This window comes from Rhinoraja longicauda, chromosome 9 (assembly GCF_053455715.1).
Source record: "Rhinoraja longicauda isolate Sanriku21f chromosome 9, sRhiLon1.1, whole genome shotgun sequence".
Lineage (NCBI taxonomy): Eukaryota > Metazoa > Chordata > Chondrichthyes > Rajiformes > Arhynchobatidae > Rhinoraja > Rhinoraja longicauda.
Window position 1 is genome coordinate 21788665 of NC_135961.1, and position 15455 is coordinate 21804119.

Here is a 15455-nt window from a genome sequence, read left to right on the forward strand (position 1 = left end):
CATGAGAACAACTTTAGCCAGGCAACTAAGTGTGCTAATCCATTGTAACTGGTTGGGTCTGCTCAAGGAGGAAGCGGATGGCTCTTGGATCATCCTGACGTGGAATGAAGGCATTTCGGGATTGTACATCCGTGGTAAAGATGAGCCTATTGTGATCAGGGATATGGAAACGGTCAAAATCATGGAGATTGTCAGGGATCCCACAGATGTCATAAGGTCATAGGTGATAGGAGCAGAATTAGGCCATTCAGCTCATCAAGTCTACTCCACCATCCAATCATGGTTGATCTATCTCTCCCTCCTAACCCCATTCTCCTGCCTTCGCCCCATAACCCGTAACACCTATACCAATCAAGTGTAAGTGGGAAGGCACGATACCTGAGGAAAAAGAATAAAGTCAAAGTTCGGAAGCAGAGTTAATTGAGGCAAACAATGAGCTTGTCAAGGCAACAAAAAAAAAGACACTGGAATAACTTAGTGGTTCAGGATGCATCTCTGGAGAACATGTACAGGTGATGTTTCGAGTCAGAACCATTCTTCAGACAGATACAAGGAATTGTAGGTGTTGGTTTACAAAAAAACTCAGCATCTGCAGTTCTTTGTGTCTATTTCTCTACTTTGTCAATGCAGTCCTGCTTGCAGATTTTTGGCAGAAGATGAGTTGTAAATATGATCATCATGGATCTTGGTAATTTCTGTGATCTCTGATAGTTCCCACCATTTGAACTTAACTCTACCAGATGTGGAACGTTAACTGCATCTGATGTCTTGAGCAAGACACGGCCTAACCCCAGCAGTGAGTATATCTTGGGTACTGCTGAGGCCTTATACCCCAAAAATCCTTAGACATGATGCAGAGTTGGGCAGAGTTTCATCTTCTTACACAGCCAGTGGAACTTGCATTTATTTTTTGTCTTAAATTATTTTATCTCAGTACATTAAAGAACATTAATGCTGCATTTTGAGTTCTGAAAATATCAAATTTAAATTTAAACATAAATCCCTTGGTTTCTTCATTCTTATCTGCAGTCTTGAAGAACCTCTTGGAAATATATTTGATGTTGGGTCTGTATGGTGCAGAATTTAAGAAACCGATCTTTTATGATATTGATACAAAGTGCAAGCAAAATAAGATTCCTGCATTGCACTCAAAGTGGAATCCAGAGACAGCAGAGTGACCAATGCACCACAGTAGCATGATACAGGCTGATAAGCCTGTGATTTCTGTTTTTTGTTAGTGAAGCAAATAGAGAATACCTGGCGGTTGCAGTTTGTATTTTTATTTAATTGTTTGAATTCTGTGCCATGCGTATGGTTGGCATGATATACGTATGAAAAAAATCATTTTTGTTTTGGTTTAGGAGTTATTGAAGAAGGTTGAAATGATACCACGATCAGCAATGAATAGCATGCTTGCTATGTTAGACAGACGGACATATTGGTGCATTTCGAGACAGAGATGCTGGGGAGTTCCCATTCCAGTTTTCTACCACAAAGAAACTGCAGAACCACTCATTAACAAGTAAGATGCTTTGAACAGGTTGGGATATATTTCTGTATTTTATTTCCAGTTAAACACAAGTAAGAATATTTTTTAATTTGCCTAACTAATCTACAAATAATTTATTGTCTTTTTCATAGTCCTGACTGCAATGGTGCCAGATACATTTCCAGATTAATATATGCACCTAAAAGGCATAATTATTTTAGAAACCAACAAAAGATTACTTACAAAAAGATTACAAAGAGGAAGAAGATAAAAGTACACGACTAAACAAGCAAATAATATAAAAGATGGAATAAGATCTTTCAAGCTATATAAAAATAAGGACGTTTAAAAGCTAAGATAAGCATTGGTTCCTTGGAGGATATGATGGGTAATTAATAGTGGGATATAGAACAGTGCCCTTATATCCTAAATTATATTTTTGGATCTGACTTTGCAGTAAAAGACATTAAAATATCTCAGCAATAATGGATTATCATGGGTAACAGGAAGGTAGGAATTTGAAATTTTCATTATCACCAAAGGAAAAATTACTCTGGAAACTAATGAGGTGATAAGCCAATAATTTTTTTGAATCTGATGGCCTGCACCCAAGGGCTTTAATGCAAATTGATGCATTGGTTACAATCTATCAAAACATTGGATTTTGGAGAAATCCCAGAGAATTAGAAAATATGCCGATGTGATGTTAACATGTGAGAAGTTGGATACAGAAAGTAAGAAACTACTGATAATTTGGATTAAGATGTACCATTAGGGAAATGCTTGATTGAGGCAAGAGCAGAATATTTGGAAAAATATTAAGATAATCAAGCAGAGTCATCGTGGCATTTATGAAAGGGGTATCACGTTTGACAAATTTACTGGTTGTTGGTGTGCAAAATAAGAACGTAAACAATGATGAAGTTGAGATTACTGCCCAGGCAATTTAACATTCTGTGTGAGGATGTAATACAACCTGCCGTTACTTGATTTTATTAAGAGTAATTCACTACTGTGTTGTACTACCAAAGCTATGCCAAAATGTCTGTTTTCCAAGAAGATGCTCATTGTATCTCAAATGTGATTTATTGTATGGCATGCTTTGGTACATTCTGACAGGATAAAACGCATCTTAATTGCAAGATTTATCCCTGTATGATCAAGAATTCTAAAAAGTTAGTCTTAACAAATCTTGCAGTCTGGCATAGACTTAGATTTTAGTTAATGCAGGGAACTTGGTGTCAGCGTCCCTGACTTTACAGGACCTTTGATCAGTGGCACATGCTATCAGGTTTTTGTTATGACTCATATTCCACATTGCTTTGAAAAAGGGCAGAGCCAGATAAGTTTGATGGATTGGGGAGGTTGTTCTCTATATACATGAAAATGCTTAAAAATTTATTTAAATGAAGAAATAGCTTTATGAGCTGTCTTAGTGTCTTGATTTTTTTTTGAGGCTTTGTACTTTGGAATGTTCACTGTTTGCCTTATTATACATATAATCTTTTATATTATTAGTCTCACTGACGTGGCAGATTTAAGCTTAGTCAATGTAGTAGTTACATCGGAGCACAGGTCATTCTGCCTTATCAGTCCATTTTAATATTTACCTTCCCAATCAAATTTACTTACTCTATTCCTGATTGTAGATCCAGAACTGCAATGTGCCACCCACTTCAAATCTTCACGGGAATGGGTGGAATCATCTTTAGGATTCATATGATTTATTAATCTTTAATTTCTACACATTTTTTTTCCAACCAAATTATAATTCTGTTTTCCTTGTGTACTCTGCATGTGATGAACTTGAAGTCAAGATCGTTAAGTTCTTGGTTATCATGTGTAATGTACATTTCCATCGATTTGCTAAATACCTCATAAAAAATTTAGGTCTTACAACGTATAATGTTCTGATTATTTTCTAATAAACTAAAAAATAGGATAGTTTCACCCTTAATTAAGGACATTGGAAATAAAAATCCCAACCATAAAAGTAGAATTGACCCATATTTATCCAGATCACTTCTATCCTCTGTTTAAAGAACGGAGAGCATATTTACCAGATCTGTAAACCTATGGTGCACATTTGGACATTTTAAGGGCAGCGTGACGTTATGACAGCATGACTCTTCTGCATTACATTATTGAGAGAACACTTCAGTGTTTGACCTCTATGATCGCTTTGTTCCATTCAAACTACCATGACCCAAAATCTGATCCATGTTAATGGTCATCAGTAACCTCTCACCTCTTACCTTCGCACCAATGTTTGTTGCTCCTTTCTCCTTCCTTCTCCATGTGAAAGGGAATGGACTTAAACATTCTCACAATCCTAATAATCATATATTTCTGTTAACTTATGTTCCTTCGCAAACCATCTTAAATACTGGCCTTTCTTTTATTCTCCATTCCTACATCTAAGATTGGTTCTTTAGAATCTGTGCTCCACGGCAGTTGGAATTTCTTTGAGTCAACAGTCTCCATGTCTTTCTTAAACCCTTGGTTACTTTCTGTTTATGAATTACAATATAGAGCTTTGCAAGTGTACACCAAAAAGATAGAATGGGTATTGTGTATTACTATTCAAGTTTATTGTCATTTGCATAATACTGGTGAGGTACAGGCACAATGAAAAACCTTTTCTGCCACAACATCACAGGCACATAGACTTGGGTAACACAAAGAAACATAAACTGCACATATATTATGCACAAATTCTGCAAGACATTGAAAAGATAAAGACTGTGCAGAATAAAACAAAACATGACTACAACACACAATTAGAATTCAAGTTCATGGTAGTGCAAGAGGTAGTCTGCAATGTTCTGTTGCCAATTGTAAGGTTAGGGTTATGTGGGTCAGTCCAAAATTGATGGTTGTGGGAGCTTTTTTGCCTTTGGAACAGATTGCCTGTTATCCTTGTCTCATCGATGTAGCCTTGTATTCTGGTTTCATGCTTGTGAATCTATTTTAACCCCTTGCCAGATCATAGACATTTGCAGCATGGAAACAGACACTGCAGCCTACATATCCATGTCAGCCACAGTGCCCATCTGTGCACTGAAATAAGTTGTGCAGTCAATAGGGTCCATGTTGAGCCCCAATGGAGCAATCTCATCAGTCCCATTGCTTCCAAGCTCCGTGATGTTTTCGTTTCCTCAGCCCATTATGCCCCTTTGGCTCGTTTGTGACTGAGCTACATTTTGGGGTAACTTACAGCAGCAAACCTACAAGTGCACCTTTCAGAAGCAGGAGGAAACTGGAGCACCCAAAATAACTCCACAAGGTCGTGGGAAGAATGCACAAACTACACACAGAGAACTTGCAATGAAGATTGAACCAGTAACTGCTATACCAACATACTGCCCATACTACCTCCTCATAAATATACCTATATTACCTGTCTTGGCACTTAATGTCTATGGTGTTGAGTTCCATTTTTCTGCCATCCTTTACCCGGAGAGATTATTCTAAATTCTCAATGGAATCTCTTGGTGACGAATAATAGTGACTTTCTCACAAGTGAAAAACATTATTTTTCCACCCTTCAACTTTCTTTTCTCGAGAGAAAAGAGATTTTTATCTGTGCATTCTTCTTCATATGTAGCCCTGGACATCCATTGTGTCAGTATTTTATTGGTACCTGCAATTCAGCAGAATCTATACTTCTGGTAACATCTTTATTAAACTCTATACCCTTATCGATACACCATCTCTGATAGTGCATTGATATGGTAATGTATTGGGGAATTTATCTTAAGTTTGATTAGTTAATATTTCTCTTATTTTAGAATATACTGTTATAATATGTCTTATCTCATCCTCCAAATCATGTCTATCATGTTTTTTTCCTAGTAAATAGAGAAACAAAATAATTGTTTCTGCTAATTTGCGATCTCTGCCTGTGATTTTTACCCTTTGCAGGCCTCTTTACTTATATTTAAATGTATCTTCTATCCATCTATGCTGACATTGTTTAATTTGTTTCTGTAATTTAGCACGTATACTTGCAGGAGTCGATTAAAGACATTTATAAATATTTCTGTACACCCTTTTCATTGTTATTCATTCATTCTCAAGTTCTCAAAATGGCCTTTTCTCCAATTCATTGTCTTGTTCTTTGTCACACATAGCCGCCTTGCAGTTATGTTAAAAGTGTAGTTATTCGAATAGCTCACAGCTCTAGACTCCCTGCCCTCGCCCGTAACCTCTGTTTGGGTGTTCTCAGGATGACAAAGACCCGAAGCTGAGCTCAGAATTTTCAGCTTGACAAAGATATTCATTTTAGTCCATATCGTGTCCAATTGTGAAAGTAAACCCGTATGGGTTTATTTACATTTGCAAAAACAGTGCTGGAGAAACTTGGCGGGCAGCATCTGTGGAGCGAATGGACAGACAATGTTCCGATTCGGGATCTTCTTCAGACTGGAGCTTTTAAATATTTTATTGTTGTCAAGTACAATTTGAAATATTAAGTAGTGAGGTACACAAAATATTTTATTTTTTTAAATAAGAACGTTTGCTTTATTACAGTGCCATTATTTCATATATTTTATACAATGTGCACATTTTAAAAAAAAATACAGGTATTAAATATGTTGTCTTGGTTAAGTTGAAATGTATTAGAGCGATGGACAAAATAGTGGCCTATAGAACTGACAGGCAAATCTGTTATTGCACTGGCTGTCAATTCATAGGTCATAGTCTTGTACACCTTCACCTCATGGAAAACTAGTACTAACACCGCGGAAGTTACTTAGTAGAAACAATATGATTTCAACTGGGAAAGGATCCTTGATCTGTAAGTGCCCATCGAAAGTAACAGTGACTCCACTGGAAGCCAGTGCCATCCAAATGGAGTTGCTGTTACACCTGATGAGCACTGCTGTTCTCTTGTGCTTCTGTTTTGTCATTTTCAACATTTTCTGATCTTCCATAGCTGTGACAGTGTAACTGTTTCTTCTTCTGTTGATGCTGATCAGTGATGGAAAAATAGTTGCCAATACTTTAAAATAAATTAACATTACCAAACACTTTATTTATGGAAAATGTTGATCTCTAATAGTACAGTGACAATAGTACTGTTTAAAAAAAATGCAACTTTTCTTCTCCTTGTCTAACATTTGATTTTCAGGTACTTGTAGGACTCTGAGTGAGTTGGGTCAGTCAGTTGGGGGTGTCAACTCTGAAAAGTTTAAAATAAAATTCAGTGTGAAGCTGAGACAAAACAAAAGCAGTTAAGGCATGTACTTGTTAGAGAAGGTAAATCTAAAATATTACTTTAACATTGGCAGAAGGAATTTCACATAAAAGGTGATAAGTGTTCAGAGTTGTCTGCATGCAAGTGATAGGGGCATTCAGACAGAATCAGACAATATCCTGGGAAAACTGGAATAGTTAGAGGGTCAGGTATTTGGTGGGTTAAGTGACTTTCACTTTTCAGCAATGGCAATGGGATTTGTTCTAAAAAAAGGAACTCCAGGCAAGAAAGTCTAATTTCCTTATGTAAAAGCCTTGTTTATTTCCCTGACAGTTAAATATAATTTTTCTGTTACTTTATTATAACCAAACTGAAAACATTATAATCTTAAGCAAAATAGAAATGTTTGTATCCTGAATACTTCAGAAATTTAAAATTACAAATATGCCGTTAAATTTCAGGATAATTTGCAATTAAAATACAAAAATATTCGAATGCTATTTAAAATAAAACTAGTTGGTTGAAATTTCATTACTTTTTCTGGGAGCTTATTGGCTGTTTCAGAAGAATAAATCGGTGTGGTTACCTGTGTGTCTGCAAAGGAAGTGGCAAAGTACTGTTCAAATTATCTTGTCCACCTGTATCTACTCCCGTCCTGTTGTTCGGAAAGCTGTAAAATGTTCACCTCCAACGTACATCTGCAAGTAATCAGTCTAATGCTACTTTGTCTCTGATAACTCGAAGATAAGCATTCTGAACAGTCAATATCAGCTTGTACACTTATTGGTCGGTGTCATGGTAGCTGCATGACCTCATCCCTTTTGCTGCTGAAACCAAGTAAATGTCACACATTGCTAGAACTCCACCTGCATATAGAATGTAAAGTCCAGGCAAAGTATTACAATCAACTAGTTTAATCACTTCAGAGAAATTATTTTGTTAACAATATTTTGTTTTTAATGCCAGTTTAGATAGTCTGTTGCCTGGTTAGGTGCTACCCAGGCCTGGCTATTCAGTGAAATTAACACATTCATTCTATGCTTAATCATTTTATTCAGTTCTAGATTTACTTATCCTAGCATTCATAGTTTCAAGAGACTGTAACCCACCTCTGCTTTCAGTCTTCAGTTTTAAGGCAAAATACTATTGTTCCACCAGTGGACGAGGGCTGAGGAAATGAGCAAAATATTTTATCTAGTCTGCAAGTAGAATTGGTCAGTCTATTGACATCATTTATTAAGTGAAACATTGATAAATTTATTATTTGCTGGAAAAATTCATTTACTTTTAAACTTGCTGAAATACTCCAACAAACACAAAATGGTATTCCATTAGAGCAGTTTGAAGGTTTGAACCCAGCTTAAGAATTAGTTTGAAAATGATTTTTTTTTAAATGGTGTCAGTAAAATTGTTGGTGGTTATTTTAAAAAACTAATTTGGTTACAAGTGTTCTTTTAGGATATAAAATCTGCAATTCTTACCTGATCTAGGTTTACTTCCCGGTCGTCATCCACCATGTGTAGACTCATTCATGGCTGCTTCTGAAGTGATCTTGCAAGTTGCAGCAAATTGCTCAGATCTGCTAGAGTTGGATGACAAACGCCAACCTTCCTGGCAATGTTCTCATCACAAGGATGAGAGAGAGAAAGCTCTAATCTACGTTTTCTCAGCTTCAGCCATTGTTCAGGAACTTGTATCAAATGAAAAGTGACAAAAAGAAATTTCCCTTTTTCCTCTTTTAAACATAGCACTATGAACCTTTGGCCGATGTGGAAGTTAATAAATGTGAGTTAATGATTATCCATGCTGCAAATATTTAATAACTATACACCCAATGCAACTAGCATGATTTCAAATATTTTGATGGGAGTTATTTGAAATGCATTTTGGCTTATTTCCATTGTAGTAACTTTTGATCGTTAATCAAAACCAAAAAGTACATTTTACAGTATGAAAGGACCTTTTTATTAAAAAAATGTTTTCCTTTGTATTTTTAATTGGGAATTCGGAATAAACAGGCTCGGGGGACAAAAACGGACACCATTGTTACCTTTCATATTGACTTTACAATTTTATAAGATTTAATCAAGATTTATTCAGAATAGAGGGAAGACAGGGATGCCAAATGTGAAATTGAGTAGTCATTAATGAAAATCTTTATTAGATTCAGATTAGTTTATTGTCATACACACCAGCATGCTATGAAATTCCTTGTTCATTAGAGAAGGGACGTGGTGATGATTAGTGAGTGAATGAAACTAAGGATGTTTCAAAAATACTTATTAAGGTGTTACTCTGAAGGCCTTATTCTGAAAGCATTAATGCTTACGGGCTAATTATTTTCTCATTGCTAATGGCAAATTAAGCCTGCTATGTTGACGTGGAGGTCCAGATGCTCTTAGAAATTACTTGTTTGGAATGATTGTTTTTTAGTTGTCATGGAAACAAACTATTTGATCAATTTTGTTGAGAGACTGTTAAGCATTTTCATGTATGAAGTTATGGCACTCTGCTGTTAGTATAAAAATTGGCAACGGGAAAGGAACTTTATGCAAAAGTGTGTAGAGGAAGAGTTGTATACGATCAATACTTCTCTTTCCCTTTTGGTTTGTTGCTATACCTTTTGTCAATTGAGTTGCAGTATTTGTAGTTCTTTAAAATTTTGTGTTCTATCAATTAAAGATGCATTTGTTTTTCTGATCATTATTTTGGAAACTGAAAATAAAATAAAAGTGTTGATGAAGTGAGTGAAGTATTATTGCTTTAAGGAATTGCAACGTGCCTTTTGTGAATTAGGTTGGTTTTTATGAGGGTGTATTAGAGGCTTGCCATGTTCTTTTTCATCTATACTGAAAAATAATGACTAAATGTCAGTTTAGGCAGACTGCCCAATGTATACAATATGCAAGAATTCTATTGTGTATTGATTGGAATTGCATAGCAGCCATTCGAACTAATTGCGTAATGTAGCATCCTGTCTAATATCCTACTCTCTCCAACTAAAGCAAGTGTAGAGACTTGTCTAAAGCTGGAATAAGTACAGAAGTGCTTTTAAGAATTGCACTTGATAGTTATCTAGTTGCTTGTCAATAATGTTGCTGACATCAGATGTAACTTTCCATGCAGATACACAAGGGATCACCTCATCAAACTGGTGAAAGAACATGGTACGGACTGTTGGTGGACTCTACCTTTGGACCAACTCTTGACAAAGGACATTTTAATAAAGGTAGTATTGTTTAGAGGTCACCGAAAATACTGCACCTTATTTACCAATTTAAAGTCTTGTTTACCAATTCAGAATCACCTATCACTTCCCTGCTTTTTTTCACTCCATGTGTTAATCTGAGAGACGCAAACAAGTACATTAATTAACTTTACTGTAAATTCAAACTTGGCCGTGTTGAACATGATCGGATTTCATTCTTGTCCATTTGCCAATTATTTTCTTGCCTGTAGCCTGTCTTTCAAAAGCATTGTCTATCGTAAGTGATAAGCAAGTCTCCACGTTTACATCAAGTGCACTCTTGTAATTTTGTCCAGATTAAAGAAGGTGCCAGACCACCAGTTGCTGGAAATCGGTGGTGGACCTGTATATGTTGATGGCCTAGACTTAAATGTAAGGAAAATGATAAAGAAGTTTATAGGTGACACAAAAATTGGTTGCATATTGATGACAAAGAAAGTTTTAGAGTGTATGATGGATGGTGCAGCATATCAGGCAGAGCAGTGGCAAATGGAATTTAATGCAGAGAAGTGTGACTGATGCATTGGGAAGGCGCAACATAATAAGGGAGTATACAGTTAATAGGATATAGTATGATTTGGAGAAATTAAGGAATCTTGAAGTAAATGTTTGTAACTTATGTAAATGTAAATTATAAAAATGTAACGATGCTCATGGAATAATAGCTGAGACATAGAATATAAAAGCAGGAGGTTTATGTTGCACTCAAAATTGTACTATTTAGGCCATAAGTGGGGAGCAGAGAAAATTTATAAGGACATTGCCAAAACTAGAACATTATAGCTATGAGGAATTTGATATGCTAGAATTGCTATATTTGAGTAATGACGGTTGAGGTGAGTCTTAACTGAAATGTATTCAATAATGAGGAGAAACACAAAAATCTTAAGTAAAACACAAAATACTGGAATAATTCAGCAGGTTAGGTAGCATCTGTGGAAAGAATGGATGTGTGACATTTCAGGTTGGGACCATTCTTCAAAAGGAGATGACTGGGTTAAATAAAAAGGAAGAACCCATTTCCCTTGGAGAGGTTAAAACCCAGGGGTAAAGATTTAAAGAAACTGGTAGAATTAGGAAACAGTTTTCAATCAGGGATTGGTTACTGTTTGGAACTTGCTGCCTGATACAGTAGATAAAGCAGAAACCACCCACCACATTCAGCGAGACATGACGTGCAAGGCCATAGCCCGGGAGCTGGACGGCCAGAACTGATTAGTTTTCTCTTTTTGACTGCCCCAGACAAGATTGACTGCATGGTGTCCTTCTGTTCATTTCTTCAGGCTGTCTACTGACTTTAGCTTGGCTTTGTTTTCCATATTCCATCTATTATTGCTTTCTAACCTTTTCTACATTCATGTTCCCACTGTTAGCTCACCTCTTCCTGTTAGCAGGATACTAAAAGTGTTATTGACTTTATTCAAGTCAATTTTGTTTTAACGTTAAAGTTCAATATCGCTCGAGAACTTTGTAAACTCTCCGTCTCTTTGCTTGCTCCGAGTATTTTATGCCTATTTCTTTTACTAGATATTTTACTAACTCAGTTTTTCCTTATGACAAACATGTTCACTGATAACACAATGTCAACAAGTGAGTTGGAGACTGAACAGGGTGGGGCATCTGATTGGGCTCATGGCAAACAGTTGATTGTAGAGCAAGTCAATTTATTCTGATAAGTTTAAAGAGCAGAGTAACTAGAAATTATGACAAAAAATGCAACAACTTTTAGTAAAAGCAAGTAATTTCTCAGATTATAGTTCCCTATACAACATTGCAATTGACTCAAAATGTCACCTGTCCATTTTCTTCAGGGATGTTGCTTGACCCTCTGAGATACTCCATTTTCTGACTTTCCTTGGTAGATGAGCATCTGCAGTTTCCACATCGCACATTGACTGCTGACTTCATCAAACTACTTGCTGACTATGTTTGCGGCCATGTTTGTGGATGATACAAAGATAGGTGGAGGCGCAGATAGTGTTGAGTGGGCACAGTAACAAATGAAATATAGCATAGCAGAGTGTACAGTCATGCACTTTGGTAGAATAAGTAAAGGCATAGACTACTTCTAAATGGAAAGAGGTTTCAGAAATCAGAAGTGCAAAGGGATTTGGGAATGCTGATACAGGATTCCAAAAAGGTTAATTTGCAGGTTGAAGATAGACATAAAAGCTAGAGTAACTCGGCAGGTCAGACAGCGTCTCTGGAAGAAAGGGAATAGGTGACATATCAAGTCAAGACCCTTCTTCAGGTTTCAATTTGCAGGTTGAGGAAGACAAATGCAATACAATGCCAGCATTCATTTCGAGAGGACTAGAATATAAAAGCAAGGATGTAAAGCTGAGGCTTCATTAAGGTGCTGGTGTGGCATTATCTATTGTATAATTAAAGGCTTAGATACAGTGGACATAGAAAGGATGCTTCCAGTAACGGGAGAGTCTAGAACCAGAGAGCAGCCTCAGAATGAAAGGATGTACCTTTAGAATGGAGATGAGGAATTTCTTTAGCTAGAGGATGGTGAATCTGTGGAATTCATTGCCACAGATGGCTGTGGAGGCCGACATTGGCTATTTTTAAAGCGGAGATTGAAAGGTTCTTGACTTGTATAGGGTGTCAAATGTTACTGAGAGAAGGTAGGAGAATGGGATTGAGGGGGGAAAATATATCAACTATCATTGAATGGCGGAGTAAACTCGATGGGCCGAATGGCCTAATTCTGCTCCTATGTCTTATGGTTTTATCTCGGGTAGAATCAGATAGTTTGTACACAAGTACGGTTAATATTGATTCCTTGGAAGATGAGTCGAAGAGATTTATGGAAAACAAGAAAATGGCAACAAAAACTTTGAACAAATGTTTTGTTTCTGTCTTCATGGTAGATGATACCAAATGCATCCCAATTAGACTAGAACATTCAGGTGTTAAAAGGGGAGGAATTTTAACAATCATTGTCACCAAGGAAATGCCTGAAAACTAGCAGGTTTAAAAACAATTGTGGTAGGAGAGATGGTGGATGCATTTATTTGGGATCTTGAAATCTTCTGGGAAGGTCCAAGTAGATTGAAAAACATGGGGGTAAAACTCTGGGTAAAAGACTGCATCTACCCTATTTGTTTCCCTTATGATCTTGCACACCTCTATAAGATCATACCTCATCCTCCTGGGCTCAAAGGAATAAAGTCCCAGCCTGCTCTACCTCTCCCTGTAGTTCAGGCTCACGAGTACTGGCAACATCCTCGTAAATTGAATAACAACATCTTTCTTATAACAGGGTGACCAAAATTTAACACAGTACTCCAAATGTGGCCTCACCAATGTCTTGCACAACTGTAACATGACCTCTCAACTTCTATACTGATCTCTGACTGATGAAGGCCAATGTGCCGAAAGCCTTTTTGACCACTCTATCTCCTGTGACGCCACTTCCAAGAAACTATGTGCCTGCACTCCGAGATCCCTCTGCTCCACAACGTTCCCCTGAGCCCTGCTGTGTAGGGCCGCGACTACTACGTAGATCCTACCCTGGAGTGACTTTCCAAAATGCCACACCTTGTACCTATCTGTATTAAACGTAATTAACTATTCCACAACTCACCTGGCCAACTGATCAAAATCTTGCTGTGATTTTTGATTGTCGTTGCTTGCCGTTTGCTTGGAGTTTGCACATTCTCCCTTTGCCTATGTGCGCCAGATTCATCAGTTTCCACAATCGTACGACGATAGATTAATAAGCTATTGTTAAATTACCTTATTTTCGGAATCAAAAGAGAGTTTACGGATGTGCAACAAAATAAGTTGCAGGATGTAAGGAAATGAAGAGAAGGGTAATGTGACTGATGAGCCACATGGACCTGAGGGAATTAATACCCCCCTATGTCATAATAAATAAATAAACAACCTGACAGGTAATTAATTGTGTATTTGGTATATAAATATTTTTTCATTGACTAAATTTCATGTTTTTGTTTTTGCAGAGTGGAGGCTCTGATGTGTCAAATTATGTCAAGGGAGAGGATATCTTGGATATTTGGTTTGACAGTGGCATCTCATGGGCAAATGTGTTGTCAGGTGAGAAGTTAAGCATTCATAGACGTTACATATTCAAAAAGAACATTTATTTCCATTTAGTTTTATGGATTCTAAGCTAAAGAAATGGTCTGATAATGAGGCTGAAAAGTATGTCCAGCTCAAGCAACTAAATTGATCAACTTGACGGGAATTTTGTAGGAAGGAACACCTGATGTTGGTTTATGCTGAAGATAGACACAAAATGTTAGAGTAACTCAGTGGGACAGGCAGCATCTCTGGAGAGAAGGAATATGTGACGTTTCAGGTCGAGTCCCTTCTTCAGACCGGAACTGATTTATTTTTACTAACAACTAGTGCCAAAAACTGGAGGAAGAATAAATTAAAGATGCTGGAGTTCAAAAATAAGGCAATATCGTGAAAATATCAGAGATCAGGTGGCATTTGTGAGAGCAAAACGTGTTTGACGTTGCTGCACTGATTAAAGTCAATGATCTGAAATGTTAACCCCTCCCATTCTCCCTGCAGCTGCTGGCTCATCTTAAGCATTTTCAATTTTTATATCACCTGTGAACAGCAAGTTGTCTGCTAATAGTAGTGCTAACAAAGCAATTTCAACATGTTAGTAACTGAGCCATGTGAGCTCAGAATGCACAATTGAAACTTGTAAAATTTCAAGACAAACATACTCGGTAACGTGTCTTCTGTGATGACCATGAAGAGGTAGCGAGTTCTATGAATAAATGGAAGCCAGTGGATGTACAACTGCTGTTAAACTTGAGTGACTTAGATATTCTGCATGCTCACTCTTAGTCTGCAGTCACTTTGAATTGTTGGTGTTGCTTGCATTCGTAATCAGTTAAACTTTGTTCTCTGTAAGGAAATTAAACTACCTATACGAAAGTTAAAATAGAACAAAGGATGACGTTCTCTTCCTCTGGTATCCTTCTAGAGGCATGGTATCTACAATTAAAGTAGTGTAGTGATAGATGTAGTGTAGTGATAGATAGTGATAGATGTAGTGTCGTGATAGATAGTGATTGATTACTCTGCAAAATGAAGGTTATCACCTTTTCCAGAATATGTTGGAGTTTGATCCTTTGAGGTGGACATTTCATCCTCCACGTAAAATTAAATATGTTTTAAAAATGTGAACTTTAATCCCAGACTATAATATAAATATCAAAACTGCATCAATCATTTATTGCTAATTTATTTAGCAATAAATATTATCTTTGAGTAATGGTACATTACAATTTTCTTGATCTTACTTTGCTAGTCTTTAATAATATAACAAATTTAATAGCACAAATATTGTTTTGCACATGATTATTTGGATTTAAATTGCCAATGATAATTTGGCGAGCTCAGTGGCAATGTGACCTGGAGGAAGAGAATAAACGAATATTGAATGGATTTTTTAAAAGTAGCATTAGACAGTCTTAAAATGGTACAAAGGGAAATCTTTTAGTTTGGGGGAATTATTATATGAT

The 15455-nt window shown here is 36.6% G+C and overlaps 1 protein-coding gene across 1 annotated transcript in view; it reads left to right on the forward strand.

Annotated features, from left to right (window-relative positions):
* The window catches only part of iars2 (isoleucyl-tRNA synthetase 2, mitochondrial), a 60914-nt gene that overhangs the window by 19383 nt on the left and 26076 nt on the right, over window positions 1-15455 (forward strand). The window contains exons 12-14 of the mRNA XM_078404928.1: window positions 1362-1522; window positions 9816-9918; window positions 13911-14004. Of these exons, the coding sequence (XP_078261054.1) occupies window positions 1362-1522; window positions 9816-9918; window positions 13911-14004 (358 nt within the window). The remainder of the gene's footprint in view (window positions 1-1361; window positions 1523-9815; window positions 9919-13910; window positions 14005-15455) is intronic.